Consider the following 24,676-nt stretch of genomic DNA (forward strand, 5'->3'; position numbering starts at 1 on the left):
CTTACTAGGTACTAGGGTTTTGTTATGTAACTGGCATAATGAAAGAAAAGTATTGAGCGACGCCCTAACGTCGATTGAATACACAATTTGAGGGCATGTAGTAAAAATAAAGAATTTTAGGAGTTATAATAAAACGATCTGGTAGTTACACCTACAAGAGCTAAAAAGGTATTCCTATGATTCCTCTATTCCAACCAGAGAACAAAGAGTACCTGGACATCCTCGTTAAACACTTCACAGACTCTTGCCGATAAGCATTAAAATTGTTTTGTCCAACAAGACAAAATGTGGGAAGGATTAGGTTCCCATGGTGGCCTTCCGTACTTAAGAATTTTCAGAAAGATTTGCAGGAAGCAATTTAATTTGGAGTAGGAGTGTAATGTCTATTATTTTTTGTATGACCTTAAGAGGTTAGCGGAAGCGTCTCGTAGTTTTCTTGATGACGTCTCGGGGGTTGCTCAGAAGAATGGGATAATTCAAAGAGAAAGGAATAGAGGGAGAGGACTTTAGTCCCACTGCCATCACAATGCGCCTTCTTAACTCCTAACTGCGTGGTGAGGCAGCCACTCTACCTATCTCCAAACCTTGATCAATGGAAATGTTTCAAATAAAACTCGTAACGTCGACTCATTAGATGTTTTCAACGTCCATGCCTCTGCATCATATACTTAGCAAGACGGGAATAATAAGTAACTTATAGAGTTTGGTTTTTGTTCGTCGAGAGAGGACTTTACTTCTCAATTGCCTACTTAGGTCAAAGTAGAACCTGTTTGTAAGAGTTGGATTTCGAAGCTGAAGTTGTTGTTGGTGTTATTACTGGTTCCAAGATAGATGAAATTATTTACGACTTCGAAGTCATGACTGTCAACAGTGATGTGGGAGCCAAGTCGCGAATGCGACAACTGTTTCTCTGATGTCAGGATATATTTCGGCTTGCCCTCGTTCACTACCAGACCCATTTGATTAGCTTCTTTGTCCAACCTGGAGAAAGAGATACAAATGGGGCGGTATAAAGGCAACTCTTTTTTGTACTTACAAAAGCATCTTTGAAACTGACGAAGAGGTTTTGTCCTCTTTTCACGCGTCTTTTCCAAAATTTGGTGCATTGTGAATATCTGACCAGTTGTCGATTTTCCAGGCCTAAAGCCACACTGATAAGGTCCAATCAGTCTGTCAACAGTGCGCTTTAACCTTTCCCACAGTACTCTCGATAGAACCTTAAATCCGATGTTGAGAACGCTATCACACGGTAGTAGACTGGGTAGAGCATACTTAAATTCCAAATTGTTTAAATAGCTCGGCCGGCAAACAATCGGCCCCGCCGCTTTCTTGTTGTTCAGACTGTTAATTGCTATTCGACTTCATGAACGGGCAATAAAACGTCAGCTCCAATTGGATTGGGAAAACGAGTTCACCATCTCCAGGTGTTATGATTTAACTGCCATTTAGAAGGTTGGAGAAGTGTTCCCTGCATAATTTGAGTATGCTCTTGGCTTTAATCAGTAGATCCCCTCTGGGAGTTAGAGTATGCTAGTCGTCGCATCTTTTGGTAGAATTTTCGGACCCCAGAATTTTACCCATATCGTTCAGCTTGTCAAGTCCCTCATACTCACGCATTTCGACTTCTCTCTTATTTCGCACGTGTTGTGGTCGATTGTAACGTTGCGAGGTACTTAGGTTTCGTTTGATGTCGTCTCACAGTTCCCTTATACCGAGTTGCTAATGAGTGCTCTCAGAAAGAAGGAGTGCACGTCGAGTGGAAAATCGTTCGGCTGTCTGTTGTGATTGCATTTTTTTTCTACACAGAGGCGGGTGCGTATCTTGGCTGCAACAAGAAAGTGGTCCGAGGCAATGTTAGAACCTCAGAGCGTACGCACGTCTAAAACACTTTCAACGTGTATTCCGTCTATCACAACATGTACGATGTAATTGGTGGCTTTTCGATCAGGAGACAGCCAGGTATCTTGATGAATTTTCCTATGCCGGTATCTAGTATTACAGATAACCATATTTCTAGCACCAGCGAACTCGATCAGCATCAACCTATTTGGGGATGGACCATTGTGCCAACTCGTTAAAGTTGCGTAGCATATCGTCGGTGCGCTCCAAGTGCTCATAGAAGACATCTTTGGTCACTTCGTCCTTCTCTTCCGTCGGGGCTTGGGCGCAAATTAGCGATATGCTGAAGAACTTCGGATTGTGGCTAGACATTCATTCACCGGGGTGAATTCCAGGACTTAGCTATGGAGTCCCTCTCCTACTAAGAATCTCACACCGAATTTGCGCTCCTTTATAAGGTCACTGTAGTAAAGGCCACAGGGACCTACTCATCTCAGCCCTGGTCCGGTCCATCGGTCTTCTTGGACGGCGGTGATGTCAATCCTTATTTTCACGAGGACATCAACCAGCTGGGCAGCGGCATCTTCCCAATAAAGCGACCGAACATTCAGGTCATATCGTAATCCATAATACTTTTGCAGTGGTCATGATAAAAAGGGGGACCCCTCATTCGAGGCTCCCAAACGCAACGCACAACGCTGGAGGATCCCCGAGGAGGGTTGATTTGCCTTCTCACTTTAGCTCGCCTTGAAACTGATGTGTTTTGGCTACTCAGAGGTCCAAGACCGGAAGTCACGAACTGCTTGAATTATATGTTAAAGAATCGTTTCTAACCACTTTCAATTGAATGGCGTTCAGAGGAAAGTTCACTTGCGTGAACTTTTACACATGGCTTCATCTTCCCTCAATGTGGGGGTTATTTTAATGAAATTGAAAGGGTGTATTTTTCTATTAACAGAGTACCTCTATGCTGTTGCTTTAACCACAAAATAGACTGTACTCCATGTGTATGTTTATATTTATAAAAATACTTCAATACTTCAAAATAAGTTCTCATGTAGAAATTCTTAGAAATATCAAAAACTAATGCAATCCGTTCTTTCATTTATCTGTCTCCAATGATTTTAATAAAATTTTCGCTGACAGGAAGTAAAATATAATAATTTAACTATGAATTTCAAAATAAACTAATATTATCCAAAATTTGATTGTAATTCATCCACAATTTCGTCAAACAATGAAGTTGAACCTTTTCGCTACATATTTATACACTTGCAACATGTTGCTACAGAGTGTAATATGTAGTTTTGTTCACCTAACGCTTGTACGTAGGGTAAACAAACTAATCGAGATAGATATAGGGCTGTATACATGCATATAGTATATATAAATGATTGTAACTGTAAGTTTAATATACGTAAATCACCTAGCGCAAATAGTATAAAAACTCCTACCGGCAGGTTAAAAATGGGAGAAATCGGATGATAACCCCGCCCACTCCCCATTTAACAGATCTGTTAAAAAATATTAAAAGCACGATAAATCATAACAAAATATGCTAGAACATAAAATTTTATATCGAAGTAGTATAAGAGGACTTTATACGAGCCGGTGTAAAAATCGACCGATGGGCGTGGCACCGCCCATTTTTAGGTAAAATCATATATCTCGGGAACCGCAAGGCTGATTTCAACCAAATTTGGTACTTGAAATTCATATGAGATACCTATATTATAGTGTGAGAATGAGCGAAATGGAACTACAGCCACGCTTACCTTCAATATTCTAACTTTCGATTCACCATGAAAATTGGTAAAATTTCACATTCTTCTGTCAGAATTTTTATTTTTCACATTCACATACAAATTTCCTCCCTTTGCTTGACAATTCATATTTTAGCCACCAATTGGTAAACTAAAAAGCTACAATAATAATACCGAGTGATGCTTTAGAAAGCGTAAAAAGATGAGTGATGTAAAACATTTTGCTTCGCTTTGCTGCGGTGAGCTTCGATGTGAACGTACTCATCGTTTTGGAAGCGAAAGTTCTTTGTGAATCAGCCATAAGAGAACAAGTAAGGAAGAATTAAAGCTACGAAAATGCTTCAGGTACTGGTAAAATTTTATAATGGGTGGTGCAAAAGTCAGAAGATGATCAGAAGATCCTATAAATTTTGCAATTGACGTCTAATGTCAGTTCTGTTTTGGCATTTGTGTAGTAAACACAAAATCGCCTGATTTTACCGCTCCAGACTTCTTTTTGTGGGACTTTTTGAAGTCGCGGGGTTTTGTCAACAAGCCTCAGACTCTTGCTGCTCTTAAAGACAATATCCGTCAAGAATGTGAGGACCGGAAGTTCTGGCCAAAGTGTGGCGGCGGCCATTTACATGATATCATATTCTCAGCTTGATGTAAAAAAATTTAAAAGACCTAATAAAAATAATCCATAAGCAGAATTATAGTTTTTTCATTTTTTAAAAACGTTTTTCATTTTCCAAAAAACATCGAAAGGTATTTTTTGCGCCACATGTCATTAATAGAAAAAAAGTTTCAATCAAAGTTTGTATCTTCTTGACTTATATTAAATCATAAACTTAGACTTACTTTTATTGATATATTTTATTTTATTTTATTTTTTTTTTATCAGAAGAATGTTAAATAGCGAATATAGGCCCTAGGCCTTCATCGATAGGAGTTCTTATGATATTTGTCCTGAGTGAAATTGCTTATTGTAGCTTTAGTAGTTTAGGAGATATGTACATTAGGCCTCTTCTGGGCGGGGCCACGTCTTTATTTCCAAAATCTGTAGCAACATCTTGCAAGTATGTATGTATTAACTTATTTATATCGTCACCTAAAATGCAAAATAACGTATGATCAATACTTCAAATTACAGACACATAAGTACATATATCCAACATTTTAAGGTTATGCTATCCGATATAACCCAGTTTTAACCAATATTTAAATTTTGTTTCACTCAAGTTCCATTTTATTACGTGTTTCATTCTTTCACCTGTAATATTCCGAAAATGTTGTTACGTTGCTTTGCATTTTAGGTGACAATATATACTTTCTTGTGTGGCGCCCTCTACCCGTTAAATTTTTATTGGTTTGTAACCATGCTAAAGTTCATACGCATCCATTTTAACGTCATCTACCGTTTAATAAACATATCGCTCAAATTGCAAATAGTACAATCAGAGAACATAAAACATAGAGAAGGTGCAAATCGAATTCTGTATGAAGGTTCGATTGCGCGGCTAACAGAGCTTATAGGATTCGCGAAGGGAATTCACCATTCTCGCTGCTATTTAGCAGAAATGAGCATGTCTCTGGCAGAATTATATGTAAAACCACTAAATTCATGCGAGAATGAGTAAAGAGAAATGATATGAAGAAAAATATACAAAGTCACACAGAGAATGTAAAAAAGCATTCTCTGAGTCACATATGCATGATGATCTTGTATCATATGAACCATTTTTTTCAGAAAAATTATAAAAATTTTAATTTTTTTACAAAATCGTGATAAATTAGGAAAAAATAATTTAATTATATTTTTTAATTTTTAAATTATTTCAAAAAAGTTATATTTAATTGGACTATTACAAAGTGAAGATGTATCAAATGAACTTCATTTCTTCAAAGAAAATTGATGACCTTCATGAAATATGCATATTCGCATTATTTCGTTATCATTTCCATATTTGCACCAGTAGAATTTCTATGGCATATATGTACATACATATATTATTTCTTTGGCACATTTGTCCGTATGTTTACGAAAGCAAATGCGAGCCACATACATACATATGTTCATACATTCATAATAACAAGTGTCGCACGCATCTTTCGCATCTCCGTTTTCACGGTCAACCAATGGCCGAAACAGGCGTTTTGTCAAAGAGTCAAATGCTGAACACATTGAGCGGGGATGACTGCAAGCGACATCTGTCAAATATTAAAATATACACATTCATATGGACACAGTTATGTAGTTGTGCAGCTGTCTAAATAACTGTGTCCATAAGAATGTGTGTATTTCAATATCAGATTTAGATGGCGCTTGCAGTCTGTAGTGTTCTATATGTTCAGCACATCAATCTGTCGAAGCACTGACGCGACGAGACGCGAAAGAAACTAACAAACGATTGCCGATTGTTACCGCTTCCCTTGCCGCTGTAACAGCTTCGCCTACGATCTAGCGTAAATTTGTATGCATATGTATGAGCTTGCATACATATCGACGCAGATTTTTGCGAGTCACGGAAAAATATTTTAGACAAATATTATAAATCGACAACTCCTATGTTGCCACTTTTCTCACTTCTTTCTGTGAAGAAGCATCACATACATATGTGCGCGCATTGATCTGCATGTTCATACATTCATATATACTTATGTATATGTACATATATTTGTATACACTTGCGAACAAATAATGCACAAGCATACAAACATACATATGCGTACACATGTGAATATGTCGCCAACAAAAAATTGAAGCATTGTTCTACAAAAACAACAATTGTCTAAATAGCAGAAGCATGGCAAGTCAATAGGGCAGCCGAATTGGCGAAGCCCAAATGTAGTAAATTCTACAACAAAAACGATTTCATTCATAAACGCAGGCGCATATGCCACAAGCGACCTCGCTTCATTCATATAAACAGACGCTGTAACATCTCCCCGAGCATGCCTTTGCCAACAAGCGTCTTTTCGCGACGATGGCAAAAGCTAAAAATCATAAATTGAACATCTTTCTGATGCTTCTTCACAGAAAGAAGTGAGAAAAGTGGCAACATAGGAGTTGTCGATTTATAATATTTGTCTAAAATATTTTTCCGTGACTCGCAAAAATCTGCGTCGATATGTATGCAAGCTCATACATATGCATACAAATTTACGCTAGATCGTAGGCGAAGCTGTTACAGCGGCAAGGGAAGCGGTAACAATCGGCAATCGTTTGTTAGTTTCTTTCGCGTCTCGTCGCGTCAGTGCTTCGACAGATTGATGTGCTGAACATATAGAACACTACAGACTGCAAGCGCCATCTAAATCTGATATTGAAATACACACATTCTTATGGACACAGTTATTTAGACAGCTGCACAACTACATAACTGTGTCCATATGAATGTGTATATTTTAATATTTGACAGATGTCGCTTGCAGTCATCCCCGCTCAATGTGTTCAGCATTTGACTCTTTGACAAAACGCCTGTTTCGGCCATTGGTTGACCGTGAAAACGGAGATGCGAAAGATGCGTGCGACACTTGTTATTATGAATGTATGAACATATGTATGTATGTGGCTCGCATTTGCTTTCGTAAACATACGGACAAATGTGCCAAAGAAATAATATATGTATGTACATATATGCCATAGAAATTCTACTGGTGCAAATATGGAAATGATAACGAAATAATGCGAATATGCATATTTCATGAAGGTCATCAATTTTCTTTGAAGAAATGAAGTTCATTTGATACATCTTCACTTTGTAATACACGAATTAAATATAACTTTTTTGAAATATAATAATAATATAACTAAATTATTTTTTCCTAATTTATCACGATTTTGTAAAAAAATTAAAATTTTTATAATTTTTCTGAAAAAAATGGTTCATATGATACAAGATCATCATGCATATGTGACTCAGAGAATGCTTTTTTACATTCTCTGTGTGACTTTGTATATTTTTCTTCATATCATTTCTCTTTACTCATTCTCGCATGAATTTAGTGGTTTTACATATAATTCTGCCAGAGACATGCTCATTTCTGCTAAATAGCAGCGAGAATGGTGAATTCCCTTCGCGAATCCTATAAGCTCTGTTAGCCGCGCAATCGAACCTTCATACAGAATTCGATTTGCACCTTCTCTATGTTTTATGTTCTCTGGTTAGGCGATTTATAGTACTATTGTCGTGCCCTCACAAAAATCACCACCCTCGCTATTGTGAGGTTTTTGTGAGTTGTGACTTTTTCGGTATCCTGAGGTGATTTCAAAAGCACAAATGGTCACAATTACCTCACAAATTTGTGTTGTCTGAAAGTAAACCACAATACAAAATCGGTTGTGTTTTGTTAATTTCAATATTTTTAAAGAAATTTGCAATTATTTTATTTTAATAGAATGAAGGAAATATTCCAAAGGCGTTATCTATTATAAAAAACATTACAATAAATATATAACTTACGGTTTTTGTACATTTTACTTCCTTCTGAGAATGAATGAAAATAAATATATGTATTTATTTATTTATTTATTAATTCACGCCAATCGGCTTTGTACAGAAAAGTGTAACAAAAATAAAAATAAAAAGAAGGCATACCCATGACTAGGCAAATCACACATTAATGATACAGTATTGATACATTATTAATTAATTCCTTAACCCTAGAGACGTAGCTCGCATATGTACAACCAAACATATTAATATTTTCATAATGTCTATTGACTAAGTCTACAACCCTGCTCCTCGGTCCACCCCGCACGTAGTTCTTCGATGAGTTAACTGTTTTTAACAGTCTGTGCGACCTCAAACCAGGCATACGGCCTACAATGCCGAATTGTTTCCTTATTTCCGGAGAGTCGATTAATCCATTCAGTGATTTGAAAGCAAACAAGAGATCTGATACTTGTCTCCGACACAAATCCCAAATTGACCACGAACCTCCTCCGAGCCTCCGACCCATGCTTTACGTCCCAGGAAGTACGCGACATATTTACAGAGTTTCTTCTGCACTCTCTTCACTTTGTCAATGAGGCAGTCGGTCTGGGGAGACCAAACCACTAAACAGTACTCCAACATCGGACGCACCAAAGTCGTGTACAACCTTACGAACGTATCAGCATTCCTGAAGTCATCACCACATCTGAAAATGTGTCCTGTATGCCTGTGATGTAATTTTGTCAATGTGCCCGGTGAAATTTAGTGCATTGTCGATCATGACACCAAGATCTTTTACAACTGTGACTTCTTCTAGCTTATGATCAGCAATACAGTAAACAGCTGTACGACGACTCAAGGACCGTGACAAGAACATCACCACGCACTTTTTTAAATTCAAACTTAATTTATTTTCGTCGCACCACTCCTCAAATCTATCGAGGTCTTGCGGTAATGCGCTAATATCATCCACAGTGCTTATCTTTCTGAAAATATTGAGGTCATCAGCATAAAGTAGAAAGTCCGACGACATTTTGGTCCTAATGTCGTTTACAAACATGCTAAACAGCACTGGCCCCAGATGGGAACACTGTGTGAAGGCGAAATTCACCTGCGGCAAAAATAGTTTCTCAAACAACTTAGCCATTGCCGGCTGTATGCATATTGGCCTTTAGTTGGACACCTCAGATCTCGACCCTGCCTTGTAAATTGGACAAATATACGAGCGTTTCCACGCCGACGGAAAAATACCCATCTCCAGTGATTTACTAAAGATGTGGGTTACTGGTTCGGCCAGTCCGACTGCACAGCTCTTCAGTAATATGTTTGGTATTCCATCTGGTCCGGCTCCCTTCTTTCCATCTAGTTTGCACATTTGCTTCATCGAAGCGGATGGTGAGTTTCGATAGTTTCATATCGTAACTAGTCAATGTTTCAGCAGCTTGAGCTGTGGGCATTGGTTCCCCATTGTCATTAAGTTTCCCCGCATAGATGCTACCAAAGAACGACGCAAAAATATTGCTCACTTCCCCACTCGTCGTAGCTACACTATCTTTCCACGACACGGCGGATGGAATATCCATATTGTTCCGTCTCCTGCTTTTGATGAATTTCCAGAACTGACTCGTGTCTACCCGTACAAGCTCCTCCATCCTGGACGTGTATGCGCTGTAACACCCTTTGCCGATTCTTTTGCATTCCGATCGCAACCGACGAAAGACATTGTAGGCGTAACTGGTTTTCAATCTTTTGTATGTATGTTGCATGCGCATCTTTTTTCTGCTGTATTTTCCCTATCAACTCCCTAGAAAACCAGCATGGATAATTGCTTTTCCTGTTCGTATGGACAGGAACAAATTGCACAATCCGATCGTTAATTCTATCTATAGCCAGTTTACCTTGTCATCCAGTGATACTAATTTATACAGTTCAATCCAGTTAATCCTCAAAAAGAAGTAATTCAATCCCCAGTAGTCCGCCTTCTTGAATGCATAAGTCGGTGCCACGTTCGTTTTTAGGTTGGCCTTAATTTCAGCACGTATACTTATAGCCGGGTGGTGCTTATCTTCATCAATAATAGCCTCGGCACTGTCCACATATATTTCAATGCTGCTAAAACATAAATCAAGCGTACGATCATTTATATTACTCGTACGAATTTGATTATACTGTTAACAGTTAGCCACACTCATCTCACTGTATACCATATTTGCACATTCATCTTGAGGACAGCTACTGGGGAGATTATAGTCGCCAACAATAATAAATGCACAGTTGGGATATTTTTCCTTTAAATACGAAATTGTTGACATATGACTCGCATACTTATCCAACGACGACAGGGTGGGATATACACACATCCAACCACAAGATCGCCCTCGGTACATTTTACTTTAATAAAAACTTCCTCGACACTACTACAGTTAGTTGGCAGTAGTTCAGCATTAATATTACGTTTCATCGCAATGAAAACACCTCCACCTCTCGTGCAATTGCTTGTTTGGTTGTCTCTATCTTTCCTAAATATTAAATACGTATCATCTACAACTTCACAATCTCATATTGATTCATGAAGCCATGACTCGCTAACACAAATCAAATCACATTGATGTTCTGCTGATGAGGTTAAGTACTCTTTTAATTTTGTTCTTAACCCTCGAGTATTTTGATAGTATATATGTATCTAACTTACGAATTTTTAGGCTTTTCTTTTGGCGCACGAAAAGTCTGCTTATCGACTATCCTCGGTACCCCATTAATGTATCTAATTGTCTTGCTGTAATCTCCGCCCTTAGTTAGATTATCAAGCTCCGTACGTAGATTCCTGAGATGCTGAGCTCGAGTTAGGTTCGCCTTAAAAGAGATGCCAGACTCACCAGCTGTCTTGATACGCAATAGACTCCTAGCATCTGCTACAGACTCCGTAGTTAGTAATAGCGGACGAATCTTACCTACCACAGGACGGCCGAGTTTACGGAGACTGAGTTTCGGACCAACCTCTGACATCTCCTGTGGTAATAATGCGACAACCTTCTCCAAATCATCCAGACGTCGATCATAGCCTACCGGTTTCTCAGACTCCGGCACGTTCAAAGCAATAACTTCTCTTTCACGCTTATTGCGATCATTTATCTCCTATATTATAATGTTGGGATCCACATTAAGTGCATCGAACGATGTTAATTTAATCTCAACAGTGCCGACCCTCTTTTCTAATTGCTTATAATGCTGCGAGAATGCCCTGTTGTTCTCTGCCAATTTGTTCAAGTCCAGCCGAATCCCTGCAACGCTGGTCTGAATATTTTCAATTGTTTTCTTAAACGGTGTTAAGTATTTCTCGAACATATTCTCCAACTCTGATTTGCTTGTTGATAACGGCAAATCATTGTCGTCCTCATCACTGTCATAATACTAACCTCTGAGTGACAGCCAGAGCACCGCCAAACAATATGACCAGTTTTCCGAAACGCAGCAGCAATTTTCTTGAAACCATCGTCACTCAAGTCGCTGCACTTTTTGTGGAACCAATTCTTACAACTATTGCAGCTTATACTTCCTGAGTTTCCCCTTATAATCTTGGAGCAAGTTATACACACATGTTTATTCGACGCCATCGTTGCCAGAAGTAGATAGATGTATTTATTTTTAAATAATTTGGATAAGATTTTATTTGTAAATATATATGCATGTATTATTAAAAAAAGATATTTATGTTTAAATAATATGCTGTAATGATGCAGCTGTTCCTAAGTTATTCTTTCACATTTTGAAATCCTAAACAAACCAGTTGTGAAGTTTTCTCAGAGTAGGGCTGTAAAGTTCGGTTATAACCGAACCGAATATATGGTTCTGACGGTTAGAATAATTCGTGGATCTAGTTCACCGAATTTCGTTATTAAACTATGGCGGACATATTGTTATACATTCACCTAATTTTTATATCTTACATAAATGCCAATTAATCTTACATATGTATGTATGTAAATCCTTATAGGAGGTATAAGAGGACTAGGACAAGCACTGACACTATTTCTGGCGGCGTAATAACTTATAATCCAATTTCGACCATTTTGCGCCGTGAGATGGTACTATTGTGAAAGATTTATTCCGATAACTTCATTGATGTTTAATTCACTAACTGTATGGTGAAATAATTATAGTTAAATAAAAACTGCGAAACGGAAAATAGCGTGGTTGTGGTCCGATTTCGCCATTTTGCCGACATATGTATCTGTGCAAATGGCGCACAAATTTACTCCAAAAGAAGTGCATGTTAAAATACGGTATCTTACACAAAAATATACATAAGTATACTATGCTGTAGAAACACTTTGATGCGGTCCATCAAATTATCGGACTGATAGCAGCTGGTAAGCTGAGTTTTACACGTTTATTATTCAAATATTTTTTTCTTTAAAACATATCGAATTCAATATTACTTCCGTTCCAGTCATCTATAGCTATAGGATCACCGGAACCAATGTCGCCTGAACCGGTGTGTACGCCAGTAATGACATTGACGAACTCGCCATCATTGTCGCCATTAGGTAGATCGACAGTAGCAGCGGGTACATCTACAAGTAAAAAGAGAAATTACATGGGCGAACTAATAAAAGTGGCAAAGGAACAAAACGAATTGCTGAAGACAGTGGTGGAGGACGGGGAAGTATTGACTGAGAGAGTTGTTACTGCAATCGAACAACAAAGTAGTAATACAAAAGAGTTTATAGGTATTATAAAAAATATAATAAAAATGAATTTAAATTGAATATTAATTTTGAAAAAAATGTAAATATAATAAAAATGAATTTAAACTAAATATTAATTTTGGAAATGTTGTGGAATACAATAGCTACTGCGGTAAGTAAAGTGTTTTGTACCGTTTTGGAAACTCATTGCGATGGCATTCCTAATTGCTGTCGCTGTTGAATCCTTTTCTCCTAATCTTGTTGTGTGATTGGGTTGATGTCTTGTTGCATCTTCTGCTGTGAATCCAAGATGAAGAAACTTCATAGTTCTCAATCTTTAGAAAATTGTACAAAATGCAACACGCTCTAATTATAATATTTATATTTTTAGGAGATACTTGCAAGCCTCTTCCAATTTTACAGAAGCGCGCTTTAAGCTGACCAAAAGCATTCTCAATAACTCGGCGACATTTGGACAGTCGATAGTTAAAGAGCTTTTCTCCTGGTGATTGATTATCCACATATGGGTATGGTTTCATCATGTGGTGTGATAAACGAAAGGTTGAATCACCAATAGGAAGCACAGGTACATTGATGCCTTAAATTTCTTTGTTATTTTGTTCAAAAATACCAGCGTGTTCATGGAAATGCTTAAGTGAGCTCCTCTCAAATATATGTACGTAAACTTTGATCTGCAAGTAATAAAAAAATTTAAACACACTTGTATGAAATACATAATCTATGGCTTCGTCTTTTTTGGGCTGAACTTCGATGTGGCATCCAACTACAGCACCAAAGCATTGTGGAATTCCCATCATTTTGAACCCTTTCACAGTTCTTTTTTAGTTCTTGAGGATATGGGGGATATACATTAATGCAATCCGCAAGATTATCGCAAACTGCATAGAAACGGCAAAAATCCATCACAATTTCGCCAGCGGTGCTGCGCCCAATGCCAAACAAACTAGCAACGCACACTGGTCGATTTCTTAGGCCAAAAATAAAAAAATAAAAGTTTGAAATTTACCACAGTTTGTATCAAAGCTATTTCTTAAAATACCAATAAAACTAACGGTAAATACATTTTTGCTCCATCCCATTGACAATAGAAACACGCGGACTGTGCAGTGAAAATAGCTTAAAAATTATCTCTTATAATAAATTAAAATGCAATGTAAAATCGTGTTTAATCCCCATAAATCGAAATGAGTATTGATAATAAAGGTATATGTAATGTAATAAAGTTGTTTTTATGTAATAATATGTTGTTTTATTATTTTAAAACAATTGCTTTAAAAGTGACCTTTTGAGAGGTATATTTTTCTTTATACATCGATTTAAGGTATACAAAAAGTTGTGATCCCTGTCTCGCCTTCAAATGAATCAAGTCTGTTTATATTAGTTTATGTTTTCTAAGTCTATGCTATTGATTTCAGCTGCAACTTTTTTGTTATTCATGTTATTCTACCAGGCATGCGATTTTTTGTGTGTAATTTTGTATAATTATTTGTATTTACGTGTATGTATATTCGTAAATATTTTATTGTTTTTTATGTTTTTTTTCATCATAAATCTATTTACATATTTGAGCTTTGGTTTTCATTTTATCATTTTCTCACTTTAATCAAATCTTTGTCTTATACGTACTTTTATTATGTTACATTTTTGAATTTTGGTGTTTAGAAAATGTGTGAAGAAATATCACCTCTCACCGAAGCAAATTTAATAAAGCTTCAGTGTCTACTTATTAGAAGCTTCGTTAGCAAAAACCTTCATATTAACTTTTTACCGAGCTCTGATAACATTTTAAAGGAAAAACAGTTTTCCTGAGCAAATAAAGTTCTCAGAATCTGATGTTGAAGTTGAGATAAAAAAATTATGAGACCATATTGCGTCTCAAATGTAGTTAACGAACAGAATGAGTCCTCTAGTTACCTATTATCAATAGGAATATGTGGCTTTGATGGCAATTCTGGGCAGAGCGAATATAAGCAGAAATTTAAAAATAATAATTTGGAAAACAACAATTTTTTTGTCACGACAAATGCCCCTGTATAACTGATAATGAAGTCGCAAAATGCTGAAGAGCGTAAACATTTTTGGAAAAACTGCAGACCTTCGTCCACTCGCTATTGCTGTCCTGTTCGAATTCAATTTAGCAGTAGATTTGCGCTAGATCCTGCAAAGTAATTAACTTCATATTATTCCTGGTATTATCTTCCTTCAGTCATAACATCGCTCCAGATGTTATTGAATATGCACCAGTTTCAATTGGAGGGCTCTCAGAAGAATCTGCTGAGTCAAGCAATAAAGACGTTAAGATGTATCGACTCCATCATACATGAAAGCACTAACGGATCGCTACAAATCAGGACTTGCTAAACTGATTACTTTTGAGCTTAGATCCTATCATCACCAGTCAAAGAAACTATCATGCAAAAGTAAATCAGTTTTATTAAAATGAGTTTTTGATTTAGTTTAATAATATTCAAAAAATTCCTTTTTTTGTTTATCAACTTTTTCTAATTTAATATAATTAATTAAAACTTGTTACCATAAGAGGGTGTCGGAGTGGGAAACGGGAGAGGGAGGTTTTAAAAAGCTTTGGGAAAAGTTTCACTGTTATATAGGTAGTGAAAGTATCTTTGGCCGCTGATTCCATACAAGACCGACCACTGTGCATCGGTGCAATCTACGAAGAAATTATTCAGTCCAAGTCACTATAGCTTATACATACTTATGTACATATATACGTACATTCCATCTTTCTAAGAAATCGTTTGTATTTGGGAAGAATATTATTGCTTCGATGCGATAAAAAAAAGTTTTGCAACACCTATAATTATTGCATCGCTTTTGATCTACTTATGCAACTTCCAGTTACACTCCAACTTATGCCTTACTTATTTCTTTTAGTTTTATTTTAATATTTTACTTAACTTATTTTACTTTTTGTGAATATTTCCGTCTGGATATTTTATAAAAAAATGATTAAATTAACAATGAAAGTATTTATCAACGTTCTGAAGCCATTATGAACGGGGTGGTACTGATGATGATCAGAACAAAAATGTAAAAAATTTCAAGCGGTTTTGTTTAGCTGTCTCTGAAAAATTTCGCTCACCGACTCTGAAAACATTTAAAGATTTGGGAGCCGATTACGTTAGTTACTATGTATTTTCCAGATCAACTATCAGGAAGTATTCTCAATATATGTACATATATACTCGTACATTCGCTATACACACTATGTACTACTAAACTACCTCTTTTTACTGTGATTACCGAAGCCAGCTTTACAAATAAGGAAGTTTAGTTTATAATTTTAAATGTTCTGTTTGTATGGCTGGTTCCCACATATGAACAGCTTCTTGGATAGAAATGATGTGTGCAAAGTCTAACGGACTAGTTCGTATATACACAGATGGCTATGGCTATATACATATCTACAGTGGTGGTCAAAACATTTGCAAACAAAATCAAATATTTGTTTTTACAATTTTTTTTTTGTTGCTAAAGTAATTTTTGTGATCTTTGTTTTTCTGAGCTTTAGTTAATGTATTTGTCACATACATATGTACTGTTAATATAGTTATTTTAACCTATAACAAAAGCAAAGCAATATTCCAGGGGAGAATAAGAAAAGCAAGCATTCAAAACATTTGCAACCGATTTTTTTTTTTTTTTATTTTGCTAGTTAACAAAAGGCAACATATAACGTAATCACATTCCACATGATTAATTGAACTTCATGCGTTTTTATTTTACGAAAAGTTTGAATTTAGTGTTTCGCGCTTCTAGAATTAACATATTTTTCCGTATTTTCTGACCTTTGTAATATTTTCGGTTGAAAATGGAATGCAATAAATACAGTTCGGACTTAAAGAAAAAATAAAAGATCATTTAGAAATGGACTTTCGCAGAAAGAAATATCCTTAAAATATTCTATAGATAAATCAACGATTTGCCGTGTTATTCGGACTGAAAATATCCACACAGTAAGAAGACCGGCAAATAAAAAAGTTCTTTACGAAATATTTCAAAGCAGTTCCAAGAGAAGCTAAAACCGAAATTCAAAGTAGACAAACAAGACTGGCCTTGGAGTTTGTTCCGAGTAGTTACAGATGTACGAAAAAACTATTGGTGTCAGCAAAAAATAGAAAAGCGATGTTGAAATTTTGCACCATCACACTTAATTTGGACTAATCAGAATTGGAACTCCATTTTATGGTCAGATGAATCGAAATTCAACCTCCGAGGCTCAGATGGCAAAGCATTCGGCGTTCGCGATGTGAATTTTATAACCCAAGGTACACCACTGCCACAGTATAACACAGAGGTGGTAATATTTTAATGTGGGGGTGCTTCTCCAGTAATGTTATTGGTCCAAATCATCGTATAACTGACACGATGACTGCTGTAAATTATAGAGACATTTTAAGTAGTGTTATGCTGCCGTTTACGTGTGGGGTTCAGACTTCAGATGATTAAACGCAAAATCGGCAGTGAAATATTCCGGAATGGTGATGAACTTTTTTTTTCGCCAGATTGGAAACGGAATGGAGTGCGATCCCTTACAGTTACATTGGAAGTCTAGTAGCTCCAATGCCTAGATGTGCTTAAGTTATTGAAAATAATGGCTATGCAACTAAAAATTGAAAAAAAAAATATTTTTTTTAATTAAATTCAAATTAATTAAAATTCAAAATATTTTGAACACATGAATATTAACTTTGTTTAATTTTATGTATTTTTACCACCATAACAATCGAAACTAATGTTTCAGTTTTTATGATTATTTGTATAAACAAGACCTCCAATAAAAAAAAAAATGAATATAGAAAAAGGAATACTTTATCAAAAGTAAAAAAATGGTTTTAAATAAAATAGTAATTATGGTTGCAAATGTTTATGTATGTATTTATAGCGATTTGGACCGGCGTTTTCTTCTGGGTGTTAGAATGTTCGTGACAACTTAATATATGTATGTATCTTGGACATAATATAATAAGGACCTACTTTTATTTAAGTATCCACATACATACTTAGTACGTGGTATATGCAATGTTACAATCACTTTTCAGTGCAAGCAATTAATAAGTATCATGAGCGTTGGTCACAGCAATGTACATACTTAGGAAATTATCATGGTATGTTACAATAACAAAGAACAGCTGTAAACAAAATCGACATCATTGTATGCGAACAAAATTACAGCCGTTAATGGGCGACAAAGAAGCTTTTGATTGAACACAGTCTAAATATGTTAAATATGTTGAAATTTGAATTTTATTATTTATTTTTGTATGTAAAGAATAAAATTAAAAATTAGCTTAAGGCAAATAACACAAAAACAACTGATTTTTGGTTATGTATAGGGATCCCTCCCTACGAGTCACCCTCTAACTGAACTATTAAGTTTCTATGAGTTTCTTTAGGTCCTTATACGTTTATATAATTTAACAATGGAATATACATATAATTTTTTCTTTTTTAGAAATCACATTTTCATTTATTTCATTTTATAACGTTATGTTTTCTTAAAAAGCTTGATTGAATGTAGGCTATGAGAAGTTGCGCCGTCGCAATGGCTATCGGCATAGCCCTCTATTACATTGCAAGCATGTACAGATTATGTATTTATGTATGTAACCTAAGCATTCACGCATGTGACGTTGCAAAACTGTACACACACACACTTGTATTCTTACATCTTTAGCAACCGACTCAAAAACACAAGTAAATAAAATATTGAAACGCTTGAGGAGTGATGTGGAAACATTTCCATCACAAAATTACATACGAAAGCCTAAAAGCAACAACGAATGCAGCTGAAAGGAAAAATTTTCTCGGTTAGAGAGATTTTGGTCGGCCAAGTTTATTGCATTAAGCATAGCTCACATCAACCCTGTAGGAAAATTTTCCTATCAGATCACAATTATACGTTTCACGGAATTTTCACACTGAAAACAAACAAATTATTATTAAGTTTATCGTTTTACTATCGGTGTATTATTCATTTTCGCAATGAACATTACATAATATGCATGTACATAAACATATTTCATCGTAAATTTAAATAATTTATGGGTTAATAAGGCTGCAAGCCAAACATTTTTATCTGTGATGAGTTAGGGGGAAAAATTTTGTTATGGTAAATAAATTTTACATTTTGCTATGCCAAATATTGAAAATTTTTTGTTAATTGAGAATTTTAGGCATCGTGCTAGGCTACTACGACGCTACTCGCATTCGGTAGCCATATGTAAAAATATAATTATATATACAAATACATAGTACATAAATACATTTACTGTAAGACCTTTAAATCAACTACAAACATATTTTTTTAAATAATTTTTTTACTTAATTCTTTCGTCTTTATTTTAGTTTGCAATATTTCGAATAAATAAATAAATAAAATCAAAAGAACTTAAGAACTTTCCTTATTTAGAGTATCATTTCTGTATTGAACGAAACAAATAACAACATAAGAAAAGAATAATTACAAATGAATAACATATTTTATAACATAATTGTATTCATATTTATAAGTTGAACTGTGTAAAATTCTGGCAATCGGATTCACCACGAAAAACGTCAAAATATCACTTTCATCTATGTACATATAAGAATTTTCATTTTCCTACCATTTGGTACACAGCTTAAGTTGGTAAAAATTTCAACTAGTTGTATAGATAAATGTGTGTGTATGTGCACATACTTAAGCCGCGCATTCTCTACTGGTAAGCAAACTGCCGCATTGAGCCGTAACCGTCAAGTTTTGAAGCAAGAGGGTATTTCTTGTTTAGTTACAATACTGATATTTAGTCTAAGTATTCCGAGCAACGGTGCCGCAACGGTTTAGAAAGTGTGCTGACAAATCGAACTATTTTCTCGAATATTGTTTATTTAATTTTTAAAACAAACCATCATATCCCGATTAATTTTATTTGTGCGCATTTTCTTTAATATATGTAATATATATATAAAAATGAGTTGAGAACGAAGTTCGCAGAACTCTTTCACCGTCTTTGCCGAAATTAGAGCGGGTAATATGAGGGTGCACTTTTTGTGACACGTAATTCGAAATTACAAATATACAATAACTTAGAGCCACTTTTGCTTGCCGCTCGGTCAGTGTTTTCACGACTACACTAAATGTTGAAAGTGTTCCAGGTGAATGACTCTTTTGAATGCTATCGGCTTCCGGTCAAGCCACCCTTTGACTTTCGTCACGACAACATTGTAATGTGTACGTGTAAACACACATTTTTATGTACATATGACTGCTTACAAACATAGTAGTTATCGCAAATGAAAGAACCATGAACTACGGTGGTGTTTCTTATGTTTCTGACCATTCAAGTGAAGCAAAATTATTTTTATTTTTGATGAATTATGGTGCATAACGCCTAATATTGGGGTACAAGTTAAAGGATCTAACAAATCTTAAATTTTAAATGTGTACTTATGTATGTATGTGTGAGTGCATTCGTATTTGTAATAAAAGTAATTATGTTGCTTAAAACTCCCTTTTTTAGCTGCAATTGCTTATTGTAACTGTTTATAGTTACTATTGTTTCAAATTCATTTGTGTCCATATAAATTATATGTAAAAAACCCAAAACATCAAGAAAGTTCGAAATCATATTTTGTGCAGTGAAGTTACAGTCTTCCTTACTGAGAATCAAAAATGGTATTATAATGATGTGTAAAGGCAAATACCACAAAAACTAGTCATAGTTTTTTGATAGCAACGAAATTATAATCAGATACAAATATGATCGACCAAAAGGACTGCTATGCTAATGCACAATATAGTTTAACTGCCATTAAAATCACTAGTTTTAATCGACACAATAAAAAGCAACGACAGCCTAAACAGTTTCTATTATCAAGAAATCCGTGACTGTAATCACTCCGAACAACAATTTTGAATTTACTTTGAATTGAAAATGAGGATTACTTATCAACGCACAATTCTCTTATACGGCGCAATTTTCCTGTATCTCAAATTAAATGGTGAGTTTTTTAGTATTCACACTTATGTTTGTATAATCAGCAAATAGTTGAATTCAACAAACTCTCAAAAAACTAAATCTGAACATGAAGTTAATTTTAATTAATCATTTTTTCGGCCTTATTTTTAGCTTTTATTTTACTTATATTTTAAGATTTTTTAATGAAATTAATCCCCGAGATTGTTCTGAGCCAAGAATATAACACACCATAGATATCGCAAAGGCGAAAAAACTATTAAAAGGCAATACTTTAAATAATAAAATACTATATATATTATTCCTCATCGAAATCGTAAATTGTAAATATAGATTATGTTTACAGCGTTAGAGAATAGTACTAAGTCCTAGCACCTTGCATAGTCGAGTCCTTACAGACTTTACTTTCATCAATTTTCTGCAGGATTTAAGTCTGGATATTGTTCAGGTCAATCGATTACTTCAACTCCCTTGTCCGGAGCCCCAAAGACCCACCAACCACTGTTTTGAAATCATTCTCAAAAGGTAGCATAAAAACACATTCACACCATAATGCATCCACTTACAAGTAAACTTTAATGTAAGTAACCAGAGACTTTTTATACTCTAATCTATAACTAATCGAGATATGTAGATATAGTTTTGTATATTTATAAATGATCGAGATGACGAGAAAAGTTGAAATCCGGGTGACTGTCTGTCTGTCTGTCCGTCCGTTGGTGCAAGCTGTAACTTTAGTAAAAATTAAGATATCTTGATGAAACTTGGTGTGCATATTCACTGCTAGATGGGCGTAATCAAACGACTGCCACGCCCACAAATCGCTATTAACCGAAAACATATAAAGTGTCGTAACTAAGCACTTAATTACGATATAAAAATGTAATTTGGTACAGAAGATCGCAGTAGCAAGGGGCACCTGTGTGTAAAAAATTTTGAAAAAGTGGGCGTGGTTGCGCCCTCTAATAGGTTTAATGTACAAAGTATCCGGAATTTATAAATAAAACGAAAATTTTCAATCATCATCCAATTTTATTTCATCGCGTTGAAAGGAACATCAATTTGAAGCGATGCACATGTTCCAACGCTTCGTCCAATCGTCAAATCATTTTGTTATTGGCCCTTTCCGGGATGACCTTCAACTCAAAGGTAAAAGTCACATGGAGCTAAATCAGGGAGATTCGGTACTTGTTCAATGATATTTGTTGATTGTTTGGCCAAAATTTAACACAAATACGTTAAAAAATTTTGTACAATTCGACAAACACTACTGAGGTCGACTGACATAAACAGCTGCTGTAAACACACTGGCTGACAGATCGCCCTAATTTTTGGCATCATAATTAAGGGCAGTTATACCAACCCAAAAAAAAAAATTTACTTGTCTTCCATACAAGCGGGAGATGAGAGGAGGAAAGTACTTTTTTGACAGAATGTACATACATATCTCCTAAACCGCTAAAGCTACAACAAGCAAATTTGCTCATCTCGAATATTAGAAGAACTTCAACCGTCAGTGTTAACCCCGCTCACTCCCCATATAACGATACTGTTCGAAACTACTAAAAACGCAATAAATCCATAAATAATTACGCCAAAGACATTAAATTTTTCCTCCAAGATGGTATGAATATGCTTTATGAGAGCTGGTGTGAATATTAGTCAATGGACGTGGTACAGCCCAATTTTTGGTGAAATCCCATATCTCGGGACCCGACCAACCGATTTCGACTAAGTACGTATAATTTTTCTAAAATTCTTATGTTACAGTGTTAAAATAAGCAAAATCGGATCGGTGTGAGATATATAATTGAAATTCAGGGATAATCCTTCTTTGACAATGGTATGTCTGTATGAGCCCCAATATACCTCATATAAAGATTTTCAAATTTCCAGGTGACTTTATGCTGGATGTATCAGCTAATATTTGATTATCTCAATAAAATTGGGAGAGTGTGTTTTAATCGTGATCTTGTGAGTGTATCTTTGTGCCAAAAATGGATAAATTTAAGCGAAAACTTGACCTGGCCCCCTTATATCGATTACCAGGATTTTTGAACTTTGATTGTATGTGAGGCACCTTAGTTAATTGATAATATCGGGTCTATACTAACCCAACCCCTACAAACTACATATAATGAATATCGTTTTTCCAACAAATCTTATGCCGAATTTGTCGGCCAGTGTATGAGTTATATAGAGTATATGTATGTATATATAAAACTTCTTTGATTCCTATAAGGTATTTCCCTGGCTTTAATTCTTGCAAGTTGTAAGAGTATAAAATATTCGGTTGCACCATTTCTTACTTGTTAGTTTTATGAATGACGCTTTTATTCTTTTAATCCAACTAAAAATCAAATACATGAAAAATCTTACCACTATGCATGATCTTCTTATTGTACATGATGATCAAAGCGCCATCAATTTATGCGAAGCCGCATGTGTTAACTCATTCCTAATTAAGATTAGGGTCATACTCGCTTTACCCTAGGCTGTCAATAACAATATTTATGGAAAAATTGGTTTGGTTGCGACCGTTTTTGGGGTCTTCAAGATAAAGAATACAATGCCTAAGATGAGGATAGCCACTTCACAGGCCTTGTTGTCAGCAATCTTGTATGTCGTCAATGTATTATAGATTCATGAAGCTCAACCTTGCAGTCATCACAGACTCAGAATTGAAAGTTGTGAAGGGTACTTATCTGAAGAATCTTATCACGGCAATTTGAGACATTATTGTCTTCAGCAATTCTGCCATTGAGCTTGAAAAATAATAAACTTTTTAAAAACTATAAGGTTTTTTTTATAAAACACTGAGGATTGCACCGCGACATAGGGTCCATTGTGCCCCACGTATTATTATACTTGCATAGCAGCTATGCCCAATGCCAGCTTTACAATTTTACACATACATATGTACATAGTACGTATATTGGATATGCGTTGATGCTTCCTAAAATTTTTATAAAAGTATTTAATAATTTTTGTGAGGGAAGAATTAGTTCATTTATATATAGTTTGAATGAACAAGCTTCAAACGTGAAAATATCAGCAGAATGTAAATAAAAATTTCTTGCAAGTTATGTATTTTTATACCCTAAACAATTTATATTAAACTTGTCACCTTGAAATTGACGGTTCTGCGACAAGAAGCGGGGAACTCCTGAGTACATGTTGCTAACTATACATACAGCATTCTGCAGACGCAGGATAGGAATCACATCGCCATAACAGCTCACACCAGTGCACTTTAATATATCAATGTTTTGAGTCATTCTGACAAGGGTAGCACACATTAGAGCTTAGGTTGCGAAGCAAACCTTAATTTATGTCTATTTATCTAACACCCTGAAGAGAAAGTCGGAGACCCTATAAAATATAGACATTTACCATATAAATAACGATAGTGGCGCGTTGAGCCGATTTATCTTTGTGTTTATATGCCAACTAGTGTCTCAGTTTTTAAGATATCAATCTGAAAATTTTCCTCCTTTTTCCTTCCACTTAGCATGTAGCTGCCATATAAACCTGCTGAGCAAAATCAACTCCTGGTATGTTTTGTGTTTGGGAATGGTGTTATACATAGCTTCGGTGCAACCGCAGTTAACGTTTATTGTTGTTTTTATTATTTTCCATTTAAAACACTTGCAATAAGTAAGGAAGAGCTAAGTTCGGGTGAAATCGAACATTTTATATTCTTGCAACCTGCAAAGATCAAACACCGAGACATAACTTCAGATGTTGACAAAGCTTTATATTAAGTATCGTCCTGATTTTATTCATTTTTGCCAATACCAATACTATTAACATGCCACATACTAAAAAAATGTTCCCTAGGCTTCCTTAAGGTACCTCACATACAATCAGGAATCTTGTGGAGTGAAGTCAGATGTTCGAATATACTGAAATTAGTTATGTGGGTGCTAGGTCAAGTTCTCGCCCAATTGTATCTACATACTTTAGGC

The 24,676-nt window shown here is 35.4% G+C and overlaps 1 protein-coding gene and 1 long non-coding RNA gene across 11 annotated transcripts in view; both read left to right on the forward strand.

The window, feature by feature from the left end:
- LOC125776501 (uncharacterized) overlaps nt 1-13,446 on the forward strand; it is an 80,536-nt gene extending 67,090 nt beyond the window's left edge. The window contains exons 2-3 of the long non-coding RNA XR_007421765.1: nt 12,751-12,880; nt 13,100-13,446. This is a non-coding gene — a long non-coding RNA (uncharacterized LOC125776501). The remainder of the gene's footprint in view (nt 1-12,750; nt 12,881-13,099) is intronic.
- A 5,810-nt stretch (nt 13,447-19,256) lies between these two features.
- LOC105228730 (protocadherin beta-9) overlaps nt 19,257-24,676 on the forward strand; it is a 28,701-nt gene continuing 23,281 nt past the window's right edge. For 2 of the 10 annotated variants that reach the window (XR_007421757.1, XM_049448792.1), the window contains exon 1: nt 19,258-20,733. Coding sequence is in view for 8 of the 10 variants with exons in the window: in XM_049448792.1 (XP_049304749.1) it covers nt 20,667-20,733 (67 nt within the window). In the remaining 2 variants the exon portion in view is untranslated. Of the gene's footprint in view, nt 20,734-24,676 lie in introns of all 10 variants that reach the window. The other 8 variants (XM_049448785.1, XM_049448786.1, XM_049448788.1 and 5 more) reach the window with 8 other exon arrangements.

Source organism: Bactrocera dorsalis, chromosome 2, assembly GCF_023373825.1.
Source record: "Bactrocera dorsalis isolate Fly_Bdor chromosome 2, ASM2337382v1, whole genome shotgun sequence".
Lineage (NCBI taxonomy): Eukaryota > Metazoa > Arthropoda > Insecta > Diptera > Tephritidae > Bactrocera > Bactrocera dorsalis.